Source organism: Panthera leo, chromosome D1, assembly GCF_018350215.1.
Source record: "Panthera leo isolate Ple1 chromosome D1, P.leo_Ple1_pat1.1, whole genome shotgun sequence".
Classification (NCBI taxonomy): domain Eukaryota; kingdom Metazoa; phylum Chordata; class Mammalia; order Carnivora; family Felidae; genus Panthera; species Panthera leo.
The window spans coordinates 63,761,835-63,782,246 of NC_056688.1; the positions used below are offsets into that span (position 1 = coordinate 63,761,835).

General features: G+C 37.9%; 2 protein-coding genes across 2 annotated transcripts; both read right to left on the reverse strand.

The window, feature by feature from the left end:
* Positions 1-1,667: 1,667 nt before the first annotated feature.
* LOC122201410 (olfactory receptor 2D3-like) lies at positions 1,668-2,591 on the reverse strand. Its single transcript, XM_042907273.1, has one exon. It carries the CDS (start codon positions 2,589-2,591, stop codon positions 1,668-1,670), a length of 924 nt encoding a protein of 307 aa, XP_042763207.1.
* Positions 2,592-14,441: 11,850 nt separating this feature from the next.
* LOC122201406 (olfactory receptor 2AG1-like) lies at positions 14,442-15,386 on the reverse strand. Its single transcript, XM_042907268.1, has one exon. It carries the CDS (start codon positions 15,384-15,386, stop codon positions 14,442-14,444), a length of 945 nt encoding a protein of 314 aa, XP_042763202.1.
* Positions 15,387-20,412: the final 5,026 nt, after the last annotated feature.

The following is a 20,412-nucleotide window of genomic DNA, read 5'->3' on the forward strand; positions in this document are numbered from 1 at the left end:
GACTTATTTTCTCTGGCTCATGCCATACTTCACCCATAATTGCTTTGTTCATAGTCATGAAGCGAGAGCAGAACTCCAAGTTGAAATTTCTCCTGGTAAAAGATAAAATTTCCCATATTCTCCCCACTGTGTGAAAGGAGGATTTGTCTATGGTTAGCAGCACTCTTCTCTGTATGACAAGAATCCCTAGAAACAGCTGCATGGAGGATAAGGTGGGACAAGTCAGGGGATATTTGTAAGTCTGGCAAATGAAGTACAAAGTAATGGAATATGTTTTTGTCATGGGACTTCTGCCTGGAGAAATAGACAATCATGGAGGAGAAATAGGCAGAACTATGAACAGGCAGAATGTAGTCTCCAGCTATGTTGTCATGACTCACAGGCCCTGCAATCAGGGATGAGAATTGGTAGTGTTTCTACATGCCAATGGAGTGTTGGGTCAATTCCACTTAATACCTGAAGTTAAACCTTCAGCTGAGGGTAGATTTTCTTCCAAAGGAGGGGCAGTGTGCATGCTGAACATCAGTGAGTGACTATAAGTATCACCAGTGGTGCTTCTGCTATAAAGAGGTTACAGCAGTTGTTTAAAAAAAAAAAAAAAAGCTTAGGGACCATTTAATCCCACAGAACAATGTATATCTTCTGGAATTGCTTCTCATATATCAGCCTTTCTTTGCTATTTCCCCAAAATGAGAACTTAATGGGTACTGGCACCATCAAGCCTGCAGAAATGGGGAGAGCATGTTTGAAGAGGCAACAGCTGTGGTATATTGGTGTCATTTGTGGTATATTGTGATATATTGGTGTGGTATATTGATGCAGGAAGGTTGCCTTTTAATTCTAATTCCCTCAACCCAGCAATTGTCCTTGGAGGGAAAGTGTGTGATATATGGAAGGTGTTTGCTGAATATGAGATCCCACAAATTATTGTCTAGGCCAATAGCTCCCCCATGTGTAGTTGAATTGATGATAGCAGTATTTTGGGACCATACAGCAAAACAAAAACAAAATTTCCATATCAGAACTTTAAGGTTAAAAAAAATCATTGATATTTTCTCACAAGAAATTGTAGAGTCTAGCATAATGACATCAGGTAGTATTCCAAGGTTTGTGGATGGCTGTAGATGATGTTAGCATGGGATGAAGCTGACAAGCAGCCACGGAGTTTAGAACCGAAAGGTACTATGTCTGGGTGAAAATGTATTAGTGAACCAGTAATGCAGTGTAAATGAAGATCCTCATATATGTGTGTGTGTGTGTGTGTGTGTGTGTGTGTGTGTGTGTGTATACACATATATATGTATATAAATGTATGTATAAATTGTATAAATTATATATATAATGTATTTATAAAATGTATATAAATGTATATATATATATATAAATGTATATAATATATAAATGTAATTTATATTATAATATATAATATAATAGCAAAAAGCTGTAATGAGGCAAGCAAGCTGTAACCACAGAGAATAAGGTTGAGCAAGATGCAGTTGACAAACTTGAAAACATCCTAGATATACAAGGATACATGTATGACCCTTAGTTCTGCATCAGCTTAGAAACAGTTCACAGAGAAAGCTGTTAAAAATGTTGAACCACTTTGGAATGTCTTCATTCTCATAGATGTGTATCAATATAAAGATCATTGCCTCTGAGAGGCTCTATCTTCCAAATGCTTTCCTAAATGCCTCCTTTACCTCCTTGTTTCTCAGGCTGTAAATGAATGGGTTCATCATGGATGTTATGACTGAGTAGAACACAGAAATCACCTTATCCCCTTCATTTATCTTCTTGGAATTTGGACGCATGTAGGTAAATATAGTTGAGCCGTAGAAGAAGACCACAACAATGAGATGAGAACCACAGGTAGAAAAGGCCTTAAGTCTCCCCTCACCTGACTGTATCCGAATCACAGTGGAGGTAATATTCCAGTAGGAGAAAAGGATGAGGGAGACAGGACCAAGGAGAATTACTATGCCCATTGCCAAGATGGCCATCTCAGCTTTGTAGGTTTCTTCTGAAGCCAACTTCAAGAGTGCAGGAGGTTCACAAAAATAATGATTAATTATATTCTGTCCATGGTATGAGAGACATAAAGTAAATATTGTGTCTACTAAAGACACAATGGCTCCACTGGCCCAGGACCCTATGACCAGCTGTACACACACCCTCTGGGTCATGAGGGTGGAGTAATGAAGGGGCTTACAGACAGCCACATAGCGGTCATAGGACATCACTGCTAGGAGGGAACTTTCTGTACACCCAGCTACTAGGAAAAAAATCATCTGAATTGAACACCCAGCAAAGGAAATGGTCTTTCTCATTACCAGCAAATGGAATAGCATCTGGGGGATGACTGTTGTAGAGAAACAGAGATCTGTAAACGACAGGTTTTTAAGGAAGAAGTACATTGGTGTATGAAGTCGAGAGTCAATATGAATTAGCACTATGATGAGAAAATTCCCACACAGAGTTAGCAGGTAGATGATGAGAAACACTACAAACAGCAGGATTTGGGTCTGCCAATCTGAAGAAAGGCCTAGCAAGATGAATTCAGTCAGATAGGTTTGGTTTTCTGTGCCCATTGGTGTTTATTTCTGTCCACACATCAGCACAAATAAAGGAATCAAAAGTTGACTATGGTGGAAAACCAAATCCTGAAAGTGAAGATATCATTGTAAGCACAAATATGTTTTACTGAAAACATATCTCGGAAGCATTTAAGACACTTGATTTTCCAAAATTTCCATCCTTAATTCTTACGGAAGCTATTTGAAAAAAGATGCTCACATATTATATGGATTTTAAAAAAATATGAAGAGTTCTGCCTTTAGTAGAAAGCCCAGGTTTTTCTTTTATCTAGTTTACTTTTCAATCAGCAGATTTTGACTTTCATTTCATCAAGGAGCAGAACCAATAATTATCTTTTCCTTTGTGTTTCTAAGGGATCATTTATCATCCTTCCAAGAAGGAAGGGAAGTTTAAGAAACCATTTAGATCATGTTATAATCCACACATTTAGTCCTTTTCTAAATTCTTCACTGGATCAGAGAATCAAGCCTTGATGGCAGTGTTGAAGATTAAGGCATGATAGGCCCTCATTGTTACAGAGCCAAGATGTTGGAGACAAGGCCAGACTTAAGTAGCACCACACCCTATGGAAGCAGGAACAGCCCTTTGTGGAGACCAAGTGCCACCACAATAGCTGTCTGCACAGTTTCAGTATCTTTTCTAGTGTGACAGTATTTGAGCTCATTCATGCTGCAGTTTGTTTCAGAGTATCCAATCAATGGGTTAGGTACATCAGTAGGAAATCAGGTACTGGTCCAATGCTTTGCAGCCAGGCAGGAAATACTATTCACTCTATACATTATTGTACATCAGAAACAAGCAAGGAATAACATGGCTGGATATAAGCTAATAGAGAAGGAAATTATAAAGAGTTAGGGAAGTTAGCTGGGGGCATGGGTAAATGGCTGGCACTCAGGGTTGGAGACATCTATCCCTGAGAAGGGTGGAAGTAATAGTCTTAGAATTGGCCTTTAGAATGAAGATGTCAGAACAGAAAGTCAGCCCACCTGGCAGGGCCATCTTGAGATAGACAGATATCAGAGCCTACAGACTAGAAAGGTTTGTCTTCACATGTAAGACCCTACCTCTAGCGGGCAGTATAGGAAAACTATGGTCAGAGCAATTGTGCCTTGACCACTGGCTCATGAGCTGCCAAGTAGGACTTAATTTCAGGAACATGAGTTGACAGTGAGGTTTCTATTCATGAATTTCCATTCAGATGGAAATGAAATGGGTCCAGTCTGAGCCTACAATAGAGTCCATTGGTCTTTAAGGGACCAGGAAGGCAGAGTCAGGGAATGATTTGAGGAATTGGCAAAATTAAATGAGAAATATCTTTTCTTTAGATAAGTTGAAATACATAGGAAGATCACTGATAAAGTCTCTAACCTAGTAGCCAAACTAATTTTCCAACAATTATTGATAAGTGCAGTTTTTCACTACTTCATCATGGTAAATTTGCATTCAATGAACTACGAATATTTCATGTGTACAATCTGGTGAGTTTTGATATATGTACATAATAATGTGCTTTGAAAAGGTTGCTATTAACTTATATATGATTGTTTGTTTACAATTCTGTCTTCTGACTGGGCTATAAGTTTGTTCAGGGTAGAAATCCTATCTCAATCCATATGTCTGCATCACCTGGCATATAGTAAATTTTCAAGAACTATTCACAGACTGAATGGGTGAATAAATAACTGAATGCATCCAGGACTGAACAAACTCTTCCTCAACACATAGTCTCTGTCACACACACACACATCCACTCAATAACTCCTAAGTGCTAATCATCCTATGTAAAGCATAGTATGAGATTCAGAAGGCACAGCTGATATTGATCCAGCTATGTGGTCCAGCTTGGAATGGGGATATTCTGTGACCAATCAGAAGGATAAACACAAAGGATGATCACCTGGACTACTGGTGCGAGTACATAAGTGGTAGTTCTTCCAGGGGAATAGATCCTCAATATGCAATCATATTCTCTTTCTCATTCTTCGCCTCTGAGAAGATATATGCAATGTGGTAGCAACCTGAGTAGTAGGGTACTGGGGCAGGGAGTGCCCACACACCCAACATTAGCACTCACTTAGCTCTGGCTCCTTCTCACCTCCTAAACAATGGACAGCACATTGTGAGAAGCTCTGTTGTGCATCCTCGGCAGTGTCCTGTGAGTCCAGTATCACCCAAAGAGTGTCAGAAAACTGAAAGAGGAAAAGAACATCTATAATAACAAGGATAAAAGGTCAGAATACAGGAAGATTCTGGGAATCGAAAAGGGGTAAGCTAGTTTGAGAGACAGAGGATCTTTTGGTTCTTTGCACCTGTCAGCACACAAGCTAATCCGTTAAAAAAGTCCAGTAGCAAAATTTGTAAGACTAAGGATTCTAGAGAAGAGAGAAAAAGAAAAATCTGCTCTCACAAATAGACTGTGGGTTCTAAAAATAAGAATATGACCCTTTTCCCAGGATAGACACAAGATTTCTGGTTCTGGGGAGACTTTATTCCTTCAGTATTTTCTTTCTTCTTACCTGGAGACATGGGATGAGTTTGTTCTGGAGAAGGGGAGCTACATGGGAGGGTACCTCACATAGGAATACAAAAGAACGAAATCTAGAAATCCAAGTTACAGATCCAGATTTGGGTATTGGATCCTAGTGATTTCTCAGCCCTCTCTCTTAACAGCTAGATATGATGAAGTGGACTTTTCAGTGGCTTCCATTCCAACCTCTGGCTGTATTCTCAGATGACTTAAACACTTACTTTCGAGCACCGACACTGAAATGAATCTTATTATGAAAGGATTCTTGAAATATGAGGCTCTGAGAAGTGACGCACATGGGATAGTCCCTAGGGTTCTCCTCAGCACAGCTCACTCTATTATCTCTACACACAATGAAATACCATGGGACTTTTTATTTTTTGTTTTTTGGCAACCATATTGAATACTGTGAATCTCCTTTATTTCCAAACTTTCTGTAAGAGAAAAAAATTCATATGTTCTGGGCCTCAGGATAACTTAACAATCTATCTCTACCATTCTTGTTTTCTTCTTGGGAGCGGAACCTAGAACCTGCATGTAAAGTACATGCAGGCCCATCTGTGCATTCTTTACTTCAAATCCTCAGAAAAGTGGAAGTTTACACACTCTCTCAGTATTTTTCTATTAAAATGAGTTTAACATTATTGCTCATTTGAGATATAGTGACCACTGTTACATAATATTAGCTGGTCCTAAAAAAACAATAGTTTAAGAAAATCTCTGTAAAAACCAAGTGTTTGAGCCAATATGCCAAATGCAAGGACAGATCCTTATTTTTCTGAGGGATTCCAGGTTGAAATTACTTGGGGCGCCTGGGTGGCTCAGTCGGTTAAGCGGCCAACTTCGGCTAACGTCGTGATCTCGCGGTCCGTGAGTTGGAGCCCCGCATCGGGGCTCTGTGCTGACAGCTCAGAGCCTGGAGCCTGTTTCAGATTCTGTGTCTCCCTCTCTCTGACCCTCCCCCATTCATGCTCTGTCTCTCTCTGTCTCAAAAAGAAACGTTAAAAAAAAAAGAAATTAACTCAATGTTGTGTTTTCTTGTCAATGTTTATTTCTTTTTATATGAACAATATTGTTACCCTTGGTATATGTGTTGCTAATTTTCCCCATTTGCTTCTTTAATGGCAGCACTAACATGTTTGTTTATTTATTGCTCAACATTATTTATACATTTTATCAGTCAAATATTTCCATATTTCCCATTTTGTTTCTTTATTTACCCCAAATTTCACCCTTTCTATTATAGATAGACTATGAAAATTTTCTTTTCTTGGGGCACCAGACTTGGGGCTCAGTCAGTTGGGCATCTGACTTCAGTTCAGGTCATGATCTCACAGCTGGTGAGTTTGAGCCCCGCATCAGGCTCTGTGCTGACAGCTCAGAGCCTGGAGCCTGCTTCAGATTCTGTGTCCCTCTCTTGCTCTGCCCCTCCCCCGCTCATGCTTTGTCTGTCTATCTCTCTGTTTCTCTCTCACTCCCTCAAGAATAAGTACACATTAAAAAAATTAAAAAAATTTTTTCTTCTCTTTACTTTTGACAATTTTTTTCATCCTTGGCTTTTCAGTCAAATTATTCTTTATTCTGGTGTGAGGTATCTCATGATGATTTCATACATGCTTATGACTATCCAGAGGAATGGGACTAATTTACCCTTTCAAGTTCTCTCTACTACATCCCTGTTGCTTTTTCTTTATTCAAATCAATTTGGCGTGAATGTTTTCAATCCACTGTCAGAATGTGGTAAGAAAATTTTATATTGTTATATTTTCCATTTACTGGGATTCAAATGTTATTAGTTTTTAATTGCTTAATTCTTTAGTCATTACTGGACGTTTCCGTAGAATTTATAGGGTCTGGTAACTTGTCTTTTGAATGAGATGGATGAGAAAAAAAGTCAAGATTTGAGATTTAGTTTAGAAGGCTCTATAGACTTGTGACATTTGTCCTGATAAAGGATATGTGGGAGAATTATTATGACTAGCTATTATTATTGTTCTTATATGAAAGTCATATAGATTAAGGGGCTAGTCTGAGGTCAGTCATAGTTGAAATAAGCTCAGACTCTAATCTTTAACCTTAAGACTAGTCTTAAGGCTATCTCTCTTACCTCATGCTGTACCACTTCCTAATATTTAATGTCCTTTAGCAAGCATAACGTTCATATATTAGTTTGAAGGCCAATGTGGGTTGGCTGGGTTATCTCACACCTTGGGACAAACATGTGAAAGCATGTCTGCATAAAAGTAGAGAACGGCCTGAGTTATCTAGTGAGCCCTTAAGTCTACTACCCAACAACCACATGGACCAGAATGAACAATCCACTCCTGTGGGCCGGGACCTGTATACTTGCCGCATGGACGTAGGAAATGAAGAGAAGAAATGGCTAACCTTCCCAGAAGGTTCAATGACTTTTTACCTTCCCATTCATGTTAAGTAGTGCAAGAAAGGATATGGAGTTTAAACTTGGCCCTCTTAGGACACAAGGACCCTGGTCACCAGTAAATGTATGCCCAAATTCATGTCCTGTATCACTCCCTACAATGTTACCATGTTTCTTTTCTTGTACAGGAGCTAGCAAATACGCTGAGAATAGTTCAAAAATGGGAGTAGAATAGTTTTCGTCTTTTGCACATGCAGAGAAAGAAATACAATGAGAGATATGAAAATACTCTGCCCTCCCCAACACTCCACCTGATGGTGTTGGACTACCTGAAAGAGCAATGATAGCTAATGTGCCTGTGGCCTCACAAATGTAGAAGCAGCATTTACCTCATCCACTCTGCTTTTCCCTCAAGAGGAAGAAACACACTCCTGTCTGACACATGATTGTTAAGTCTGCTGGGGAAACAAGAAGTGTGTGTGATATATAAGGGAACCTAACAGTAAGGACTCTTCAGTCATACCTCCTCATGTATTACTGGTGCAGAACTCAGAGAAGACAGTGGCTGCTTACTGTCTCTCTTCAGGATAGTGAGTAGGATCTAGACAATGCTAGTTGTCTGCTCATAATTCATATATATCATAAATAAAATAATCTTTATGCCACTAAATTATCTCCTTAAGCTATAATAAATCAAGCACCAAGTTCTATCATTTCTAATTTATAAATAACTCTGAAAATCACCCTTTTCTCTTTATTTCTCCAGACTGTCTTAGTTCAGGTGGTCCTGACTGTGATTTCATGACTGTATTATTGCTATACTTTCCTAAATGTTTTTGGGGTCTTCTGTGTTAAGAATATTTGAGAAGTGGGACCTTGGATTTGATAGGGCCAAGTCTGTTAAATTCTACTTTGTTTTCTTTTGCCATTTCTATGGATGGAGAGAAAGCTATATTTTCTTACAAAGTAGGATGAATATTTACATATCTAGCTAAACTACATTGATTATTTGAAGAAATTACTCAATTTCTTTTATTTATATATTTTAATTTTAATTCCAGCATAGTTAACATACAATGTGATTTGGCTTCAGGTGTACAATATAGTGACCCAGTAATTCTTTACATTACTCAGTGCTCATCATGATACCTGTACTGTTAATTCTTTTACCTATGTCAACCATCCCCCTACACACCTACCCTCTGGCAACCATCAGTTTGTTCTTTGTATTTAAGGGTCTGTTTTTTGGTTTGTCTCTTGAAATTACCCAATTTATTAACCACAGAAGCCAACCAAATTAAATTACTTCTCTAACTCTATATTCATTTGATGATTCAGGAACTAAAAAATATTGATCAATTTTGATTAACTTAGAACCTTTCTAAAATTTTTGTTTGTTTGTTTTCTTTTCTTGGAGCCATTGCAAAAGGCTTGAGCTGGCCCACTTGAAAAGGCCTATAGTTATGTCTCTATAGGGTTATGATTTATATCTGGAAGGACTATGACTCAAGTCCCATGGGTTACTATTCAAATAACTGAGTTTTATCATACAAACAATCAAAAACAACCAAATGACATGTCATTAACTAGTTCAGGTATGATTACATGGCAGTGTTCAAATGGCCTCTTGTTAATGTTAGGTTAGAATTTTGTGGGGGCTTCTGGTTGGCTCAGTCGGTTGAGCCTCCCGCTCTTGATTCCAGCTCAGGTCATGATCTCCTGGCTCATGGGATTGAGCCTGACCCCTGTGTTAGGCTCTGTGTTGACAGCACAGAGTCTGCTTGGGATTCTCTCTCTCCCTCTCTCTCTGTCCGTTTCCCGCTCGCGGGTGTGCACACACTCTCTCTCAAAATAAACAACAAGAACAAAAAAGAATTTTGCTTTGTAGACTTCTAATCATAACAAGAGACTAGAGTGTTTTACTATGATAAAACTGATGAATCAACTGTGCTCTATAGAGACATACAACTTTACAATGGCTTGTGTTTGCTGGATGGAGTTTCACTCCCTTGCTCGGTGAAAACTGTGAAAGTTTCTTATTTCTTTTGAACATATTTTTGCACTCCTGTCTTCTGTGATTTAGCACTGTAATTCTTCAATTGATCATTTTAAAAACAATTCAGTGAAATTCTAGTTTTGATGCAGTACTCTTGTCTTTATTCATTTACTGATTCCTTTTATTGATTATGAATATCTCTGAATAATATATGGTATACTTTTCAAACTTTTTAGGCTTTATAAACTGTAATGATCCTGTATGTATTTATAAATGATTTTTTTACTCAAAATAATATTTTTTAATATTAGTTCATATCAATGCATATATATATAATCCAATCCTTTACTGTTATATTCATTCTGGGTGGTTTTTTTTTGCCTCAGGCTTTTTAAGTGGCTCAATTATAAACAACAAATTGAAAGAGTTACCTTCTTTATTATTCATTTATACTCTGTCATTTAACTGCAGCATTTAGTGAATTTATATTTACTGAACTGATTAGTAAGATTTATTTTTACATATGAGTTTGTGCTGCTTTTGTTTCTGTGCCAAGGTGCTTGACCCACAGAGATTGTGAAATAGTAAATGTGTCATTTTAAACCACTAAAAAAAAAAAAAAAGAAAAGTCCTTATATAGATGGATTGTAGTAGTAATGGATGAAAAACACAAGTGATCTGAGCTCAAAGTCTGATTAATCCAGATTAAAGTTGGTTGAAAAGAGATGGGATGGCCTGTGGAAGAGTCCTTATTAGCAGTGGTGAAGTGAGGTTTAGCCCTCTGGCATCCGTGAGTCAGCAAAAGACATATCAATAGAGGTGACAGTTATTACCACACAGGAGAATGAAATCTCATTCTATAATAAGACAGTTTCTTGACATAAGGATTATTAATTTCAAGGAGTCCAGTTGCAATAAGACCATAGCGTTGGATGTAAGATCTCCATTACTTTTTCCATATTTACTATGCCAGAGAGAAATCACTATGGTGAAATGAGAGTATACTGTAAAGTTACCTCCTATGACCGAGTGTAGTAAGAATTCAAGGCTGTTGCTCAGATGGGCTCACCAAGCAGAATTCTGCTATACATTCCCACACCTTCTATCCACCCCATAAAAAGATAAGGCCTTGATTAAAAGATGAATAAAAGGTGCATGTTAAGTCTATATTTTGGATCATTATGAATTCATTCATGCCTTCAGTTGCCAAGTCCCAAGAAGGAAGAGTAAGTGTGAAAAATAATGGTATTTTCTCAACCTGCCCTTGCACCATCCCCTTTATGATAAGTCCTTCAGAATTTGTTACTTCTTCTCTTCCTCTCTCTCCTCACCTGGAGTCTTCTTGAGTGTCACTCCAAGGTGGGAGTGGGACCAAAAGCCTATTGATGAATGTCTTTAATAAATTTCAATTTTATGATTATTGGAATAGAAAATTATCTCTTGGAGGTGCTTGGGTGTCTCAGCCGGTTAAGCATCTGACTTGGGCTCAGGTCATGATCTCACGTTCTTGAGTTTGAGCTCCGCGTCGGACTCTGCTGACAGTGTGGATTCTGCTTGGGATTCTCTCTCTCTCCCTCCCTCTCTGCCCCTCCCCTGCTTGTGCCTTCCTTCTTTCTCTCTCAAAATAAATAAACTTCAAAATATTTTTTTAAAAAAGAGAGAAAATTATCTGTTGGAAAATCCCTAGGGCAAATGGGTGAGGGAGAGTCTTATGATGGCAATTTCTAGAACAACCAAGGTCCAGGGACTTTCAATCAGGATTTATTTATTTCTCATACAAATTATTTACATCTCAGCTGGGAGTAAAAGTTCTTACTGTGTAAATCTTGGGATACACACACACACACACTCACAGACACATTTATCTGGCTTGTTTACTTATTGATACATTTATTTCTTCTTTTGATATGTTTCTCCTATTAGTTATAGATCTTCAACAATACGAGCAGTTTCATTACAATGTTTAAGTACCTTTTCTGTTCATAATTATTTCAGTGACTTTACTTTTACTTTTGTACGAGCAACAATAAGAAATTCTTGCAACAATCCGAGAGTAATTGAACAAAGTATTCACTGATAACTTCTCTGTTCAAGACGGCAGAAAGTCAGCAGAGGAGTGAATATATGCTCAGTTAGCCCTGAATAAAATTCTGTTTTTCAGCAGATGCAAAGGAGAAGCCACCTTTGATTAGAGAGAACATGTAATGGTTGTGTGAATATAGATTAGGTGAGAACATTTAATAGCTGTGTGAATATGGATAAGCCATCAAACATTGCTGGGAACTAGTCATTGTATATGTGGAATGGGGGATAATATTTGTCCTGTTTATATCTTTATAAGGCAAAAAGTAACAGTCTTTTCTGTTTTGCCTAAAGGCAAAAAGTAACAGTCATTAATATTTGTACATCCAATAATAATGTTCACAAAGCAGACTGTACAGAAGATGCATTGAACTATAGACATTGAAGTATATACATGAAAAGAGAATATTTTAATATACCTTTCCTAATTCAAGACAGATCAAAAGGACAAAAATAGCAAGAATAAAAAGACCTAAAATATAACCAGTAAAGTAGATAATATAAGTACATATCAAACTGTAAACCATCATAATAAAAATTATATCTTCTTTCAAATGTACCCAAAACATTGCAAATATTTTTATAAACACAATCTCAATAAATTTGAATGAATAGTTAAAATACAAGATATATATATATATATATATATATATATATATATATATATATATATATATAGCTACCTATACGAAGTGGAAGTGAATAGATTGGACAGAGATGTCAGCTAGACTTCTCTGGTTAGAAATTATTTTATAGGTTGATTTTTTTATTCAAAAATTAAAAGCAATCCCTAAAAGCTGAAAAAGAAAGATGAAATAAACAAATATAGCTATGTATCCAATTTGTGATATGTGTATGGTAAGACAAAACAATTGAGTAGTATGTTGTTACCATCAGGAACGGGGGTATTTGGTGAGAGGCAAGGAGGAGAGGTTAGAGAATAATAGAAAGCCTCAACAGTATTGCTAATGCTAGATGTTCAATACATAAAAATTATATATATGCATTAAAAATATTGAATGTATTAATGAATGAAAGGAATATCATATATCTCCTGTGGAGAATGGTGTTAGGGACACCAATTAGCAAGTTGCTGTAGTAAACGCTCAGGGCAGACAAGATGAGATCAAATCTGGACCAGAGTGGAATATTTTTGTGTGTTGAGAACTGGTATAATCTGGGATGTATTCAGGAAAAAAAATACAATGCAGGACTTTCTGGTAGATTGTATATTAGTTATGAGAAAAAAGAATTCTGAATGATTCCTAAGATTTTTACCTGAGTGAGATGATGATATCTCTTTCCTTCATGAGCATTAATTTTAGTATCTGTTCTGCCTTTTTTGTTTGTTTTTTTTTAATTCCTGGGCAAAGGAGATATTAATTCTGTTTGTATGTGTGTGGAAAGGTACCTTTTGATCTTTTTCATTATGAATCAGCTTCAAGCATTACAGAGTAATTGATTTGATTGGTTTTTAGGCAAGGGACTTGGAATAAAGAGGAGTCCCATTTTTTTTTTATTTTAATTTTTAGTTTATTTTTTTGGAATGGTTTTATTTTAACAGCTTTATTGAATCTGGATTTTATAGATCAATAGTAGCAGACAAGAACATTTCTTGAGTTTGTGAAACACATCTTAGTGCCAGGCAACTGGAAGATGTTTGATAAATGCTTTTGGAAACATAAGGAAATAAATGACTAAGCATCAACTGAGACTAGGTATTTTTCATGATGGAAACATTTCAGTCACAGATCCTGCAGGTAAAGACTTTAAACTTTATTGGGAGAGAAAGACGTTTAAATTCTTTTCATGCAGTGAGAAAAAGAGAGACTGGGTCTCAGCTAGAATTTAGTTCAAATTCTGATTCTATTGTTTAAAAAAATAAAAATAAAAGGAGTCCCATTTTAAATTGGGAATTTAAACAACTTTGAAAGGACTGGGGCAGGAACGAGTCATAAAAGAAAAACCTAGTCACTGGCCAAAATATAATTGACAAGGGTGCAGACCCAGGAAAGATATTGGGAATACCATCTTTGTTTCGGATGTTGATTTCAACCGTTTGTTCACATTCAGTGTTAACTGGGGCTGAGACTTTTATAGAGGGTGTTCCTAGCAGAGAACATTTGCATTACAGTTCTCACTACCATGTATGCTTTCTGCTTTCACATACTAGCTTCAAGGCATCGGTATTTTGTAATGAAATTTCTTTATAAATAATGTGACATGGAAAGCACATGGCTGTCCTAATGTCATATGGGCAGCTTAAGGAGCTGATGCTACAATCCAGAACATAGGTATCTGATAGGAATTTTTCCAGAGTCCAGAGCTCTGATAATAGATCTGGAAACATATCTCCACAATAAAACATTTAACATTATATGACTACAGATTCACAGTAGTAAAGAATTAAGAACTGAGAAGTTTCCTCACCAGCAAGTAGTAAAGTCTAACATTTGTATCTTCATTCAGTATCTTCATTTTCCTCTTTAGTTTTTATTTCCTGTTTTAAATAGAAACGTCAAGAAAAAATTCTGGCCAACTTCCTGTGTGGTTGAATACAGAACTGTTGTAGGGGAGGGAAAGAAAAACATGAAGTGAAAAATAAGATAATCTCTGTTAGAACAGAACGGGAATTTCAACCAGATCCTGGGGTATTGATCAGAAAAATGAAAATATCCTTAGCTATTGAAACATAGGGCTAATGGAGACAAACTCGTGTCTCTAAGGCCAAATGAGGACTTAATCTCCAGTGTGGCAGATTTTCAGAATTTTCAAAATGTGGAAGATGCCAGCATAAGACCAAGTGCAGATATGGAGTCCCATGTAGAAGCTATAGGGCTTCCACATGACATTGGCATCTACCATCTCTGGGCAGAAGTGAATCTCCCCAGTACTCTCCTGGAGGCTTCCATTACCTCCTTGTTTCTCAGACTATAGACAAGAGGGTTCAGTGTTGGAGTAATGATAATATAAAATAGAGAGAGAATGTTGTCCTGTTGGGGACTATGGTAGTGATTGGGCTGGATGTACATCAACATGGCAGCTCCATAGTACATTCCTACCACAGTCAGGTGAGAAGAGCATGTGATGAGGACTTTCTTCCTTCCCTTACCCGAGGACACGTGAAGGACAGCAATTAGGACAAATGTATAAGAGGCAAGGATAGCAGCAAGGGTAGGCATGAGAAAGATCACACCTATCACATATACCATGAGCTCATATATGGAGGTATCTGCACAGGCCAATTTCAACAAGGGTGGGATCTCACAGAGTAGGTGCCTGATTTTCCGAGACATACAGAAAGGAAAGTGCATAGTATATGAGGTGAGTATCACGGCATTCAGGAATGCCAGAATCCAAGATGTGGCTATTGTGAGCCAGCATATCCTTGGCCTCATGCGGACCATGTAGTGCAAAGGATGACAAATAGCCACATACCTGTCATAGGCCATGAACGCCAGTAGTAAGTCCTCTGCACCTCCTGAAGTGAGAACTACTGACATCTGAAAGGTGCAGCCTTCAAAGGAGATGGTGTTCTCCCCATGCAGATAATCCACAAGCATTTTGGGAGTAACTGCAGATGCAAACATCAAGTCCATGAGAGATAGCTGGCTAAGTAGAAGGTACATAGGCACATGGAGCCAGGAATCCATTATAATGACCAAGAGCAGCAGGCCATTGCTGGTCAGGGCCAACATGTACAGGACAGCGATTGTGGCAAAAAGCAGTTTGGGAACCCCACTGTCATTCAGAATCTCCGCTAATGTGAAGTCATTTCCCAAGGTGGAGTTCCAGAGCTCCATTCTGTGGTTTCTTTGCTTGTCTGAAATTACACAAGATCTAGGTAAAGTAGTTCTGATGTGATATCTGGAGACTCCTTGGCTTTATAATATTATAGCCTTTGATCAGCAAGATTAGTTGTTTGATTTATCATATTGTATTATACTTTTTCATTCATGAATTAACTCACCATTATGTACCGATAACATGTTGCAAAAGAGCACATTTCTTCCCTACTTCTGATGTTTCCCTCAATGTTAGGGGAGTCCCATTGTGCAATAATTCTGGGCTTGTCTCTGCCTTATACTTCTACTCTGCCATTTACTTTTTCTGAAAAATGTGGAGCAAGTTAATGGGAAAGATTAAAGGGAAAATCTGGGCACATGCTAACCAGCCTCCTTTTCAGGAGATACAGGGTCTTTGAGAGGGCTAAGATGTATTTCCCTCTCTCCCACCCAGGTTTTGAACCAATTGAGAAAGAAGATATTTGTGCAGGCCAAAGTGTCACCCCTATTTTTCATTAAACAGAAATTTGAGAATGAAGCCTATATGTCAGTCAGCAATGGGTTTCCTAATACCAACCCCCAAATGGACATAATTGCCTTTGCAATCACAGGCAATATAGGAATAAGTCAGTTTTCCCACAAGGAAGGAAGAGTGGGAAAGGGGAACAGGATAGGCCAAGTACTAGCAATTGTATCTTCCAAAAAAAAAAAAAAAGAAATTTATCTCAGTTCATTCTGTAATTGGATTATGTTCCTCCCTTCCTTGAGAAGAAATGAGGAAAGAGTAAAGACTAGGTATCTTATATTACTATTTTCTTGACATAGAAGCAAATTTTGGGAGAGAGAAAGAGCCATCCCATCCCATGCCTCTTGTGTGCCAAGCACAAGATAGCTCCCAAGCATAGAGTGGAGTACATAACATATAGAACACCTGACCACATTAAGTTATATTCTTTTGTTTTTCACCATCTCTGATTTTTACTTTTATTTTTTAAGTTTATATCTTTATTTTGAGAGAGAGAGAGAGAAAGAGAGAGTGTGTGCACACGCGGGGCAGGGGCAGAGAGAAGGAGAGACAGAATCCCAAGCAGGTTCTGCACCATCAGCACAGAGCCTGATGGGAGGCTTGAACTCACAAACCATGAGATCATGACCTAAGCTGATATCAAGAGTCCAATGCTTAACCGACTGTGCCACCCAGGCACAGGCTTCATTTTTTAAAATTTTTATTCCAGTACAGTTAACACATAGTATTAAATTGGTTTCAGATGTACAATAGAGGATTCAACAATTCTATATATTACTCACTGCTCATCAAGAAAAGTGTACACTTGGGGCGCCTGGGTGGCTCAGTTGGTTAAGCGTCCGACTAAAGCTCAGGTCACGATCTCACAGTCTGTGAGTTTGAGCCCCACGTCGGGCTCTGTGCTGACAGCTCAGAGCCTGGAGCCTGCTTCAGATTCTGTGTCTCCCTCTCTCTCTGCCCCTTCCCCACTCATGCTCTGTCTCTCTCTGTCTCAAAAATAAATAAAAACATTAAGAAAAAGGAAACTATTTTAAAAAAAAGATAAGTGTACACGTATCTTGAGGAGCACTTATCTTCAGTTACGTTCTTATGAACGGCATTGAAAAATAGGTTTAGTAGCGTCTGGATTGCTCCGTCAGTTAAGCATCTGACTTCAGTCAGTTCATGATCTCACAGTCTGTGAGTTCGAGTGCCACATCAGGTGAGCTCGTGCCCTGCTTCGGGAGAGCCTTGCTTCTCTCTCTCTCTCTCTCTCTCTCTCCCTCTATCTGCCCCTCACTCATTTGCACCTCCTCTCCTCTCTAAAAAAAATAGGTGTAATCACAAACTGTGAAAATTATCATAATGAAAAAGAAGAGATAGTGGTTCTCATGTGGATTGGTAATTAAGAAAATACCTCTTGGGGCGCCTGGGTGGCTCAGTTGGTTAAGCATCCAGCTTCAGCTCAGGTCACGATCTCACTACTTCTAATTCTGTGTCTCCCTCTCTCTCTGCCACTTATGCTCCATATCTCTCTGTCTCTCAAAATGCATAAACATTAAAAAAAATTTTAAGAAAGTACCTCTCTGGTTCAATATTTGTAAATCAATCAATATGATACATCACATTAGTAGAAGAAAGGATAAGAACCATATGATCCTGTCAATAGGTGTAGAAAAAGTATTTGACAAAATACAGCATCTTTCTTAATAAAAACCCTCAAGAACATCGGTATAGAAAGAACATATCTAATGTTTATTTATTTATTTATGTATTTATTTTGAGAGAGAAAGAGACAGAGTGGGGGAGGGGCAGAGTGAGTCCATTGACTGATAAATGGATAATGAAGGTGTGGTTTATATATACACTGGAATACTACTTGGCAATGAGAAAGAATAAAATCTTTTCATTTGCAACGACGTGGATGGAACTGGAGGGTATTATGCTAAGTGAAAAAAGTCAGTCAAAGAAAGACAGATATCATATGTTTTCACTCATATGTGGAATTTGAGAAATTTAGCAGAAGACCATGGGAGTTGGGAAGGGGAAAAATTAGTTTCAAACAGAGAGGGAGGCAAACCATAAGATACTCTTAAATACAGAGAACAAACTGAGGGTTGATGGCGGGGGAGATGTGGGGAAGGGGAAAATGGGTGATGGGCATTGAGGAGGGCACTTGTTGGGATGAGCACTGGGTGTTTTATGTAAACAATGAATCATGGGAATCTATTCCTGAAGCCAAGAGCACACTGCATACACTGTATGTTAGCTAACTTGACAATAAATTATATTTTAAAAAATGTAACTGGCAAGAAGGCAGCAGAGGAAGGGTCTATATCTTCAGGCAGCCTGACCTAGAATGAAGCAAAGCATTTCTAAGCTTAATCTTGAATGGAAAAGCAAAAGACTGTCCATAGGTTCTTTGAAGTGACAAAAAATACACTAGTGTCAGTTGTGGGCATCTTCCAACATTCTGAAAAATCACTGATTTCTGCTAAACACCGCAGTCTGAGACCCAGGATCTGAGCATGGGAGATGATCACCAACAATCCCTCAATGAGAAAGAGAGAGAGAAAGACAGAAAAGAACCATTGGCTCAGTTATGATCATGTGATGTTCGACCTCACATACTATTTGTATTGCAAAATTGCTCATTTATCAAGTTAAAATTTAGTAGAAATGTTTGCTCATCTTTTGAACACTTGAAGAACAAGATACTCTCAATCCAAGGATTTACATGGTTAATATCCTCCAGGGATTATATTTTGTGTATTATGCAGGCTTAGAATATGAGAAAAGGGAGACTATTTCTACTCTTCTTCTGTGTCAATCAAATCATGTTTCTCCCTTTCTGCCTTCACAGAAGGGATGCCCCATCTCACATGATGAGTAATTCTACTTGATAAAAAATACTATTTTTATTAAAAAAAAAAAAAGACAGAAAAGAAAATACCTCTCTGAGAGTGTGAATTTCAAGCTCAGTTTTTAAAGACGAGCATAGGGGGCGCGTGGGTAGCTCAGTTGGTTGAGTGTTCGACTTCAGCTCAGGGCTTGTGAGTTTGAGCCCCATGTCAGAATCTGTGCTGACAGCTCAGAGCCTGGAGCCTGCTTCTGATTCTGTGTCTCCTCTCTCTGCCCCTCTCCTCCTTGTGCTCTGTCTCTGTCTCTCAAAAATAAACGTTAACAAAAAAAATTAAAAAAATAAAGATGAGTATAAATGATTCAAATGAAGACGAGTGAAGAGGCTCTTGAGCATATAATGCATTATATGCAGAATCTATGAAATAGAAAAAAGCTTGTAATTTCTGAGAAGCTAAATGAAGACTGATGAGTCAGGTAGTAACTGAGATAAATTTGGAGAGATAGATATGTTCCAAATCATGCTTGTACTTCTAGGGGATATGGAATGCAGTGCACACACACACACACACACACACACACACGTATGACATCAGACAATTTTTAAAAGTAACTCTTAGGGGTGCCTGGGTGGTTTAGTCAGTTAAGCATCTAACTTTGGCTCAGGTCATGATCTCATAGTTTGTGAGTTTGAGCCCTGGGTTAGGCTCTATGCTGACAGCTCAGAGCCTGGAGCCTGTTGCAAATTCTGTGTCTCCCTCTCTCTGCCCCTCCCCTGCTCACATTCTGTCTCTCTCTCAAAAATAAGTGAACATTGAAAAAGTTTTTAAAGTAACCCTTATAGTTGTAAGGTTATAGTTGAAGGAGTAATGGGTAGAAGATGGACAAGAGTGAATTATATGGAAGTGATGAGTCACTAAATCCTACTCCTGAAACCAATATTACACTATATGTTAGCTAGAATTTAAATACAAACTTGGAACAACAACAAAGATATGTCCAGAAGTGATTGTGGTCATCCAGGTAAGATGGATCAGGAAAATAGCACATATATAATAAACACATGTTGGAGGCAGAAACAATAATAATTGGTGATTGGCTAGATATTTGCAATGGAAATAAATCAAGAAAAGCCAGTTTGGGAGGTTTTAAATAGAAGAATTGAGAGTGTTTAAGGAACCAGAAAATCCCATAAGAATGAGAAGTCCATTTGCTCAGTGTGTATAGATGAATGAGATAGAAGGAAAGAGGTATTGACTTAGCGGGGAAAAACTGAGGGACTGTTTTCTCCTGCAAAGTGCATAGTTTTAGCATCTATACTAGAATTAAAAGTAACTTATGCATCACAATGACAATATTACAATATTCTGTATTATCTACGTATTTATTTTTGTCAGCTGACTTACATTATCCAGCTCAACACATTCCACACCCCTATTCAAAATTCCTAGCCCTGGGTGCCTGGGTGACTCAGAGCCTGGAGTCTGCTTTGGATTCTGTGTCTCCCTCTCTCTCTGCCGTTCCCCTGCTCACACTGTCTCTCTCCCTCTCTCAAAAATAAACATTAACCTTTTAAAAAAATTCCCTGTCCTTAATTATTATTATTATTATTATTAATTATTATTAATTATTATTATTATTTTTATGGCCTGGAAGCCATATCTCCCAAAGATAAAATCC

Coding starts and splice junctions, on each gene's coding strand:
- LOC122201410 (XM_042907273.1), bottom strand. CDS start 2,591: ATGGGCACAGAAAACCAAACCTATCTGACTGAATTCATCTTGCTAGGC.
- LOC122201406 (XM_042907268.1), bottom strand. CDS start 15,386: ATGGAGCTCTGGAACTCCACCTTGGGAAATGACTTCACATTAGCGGAG.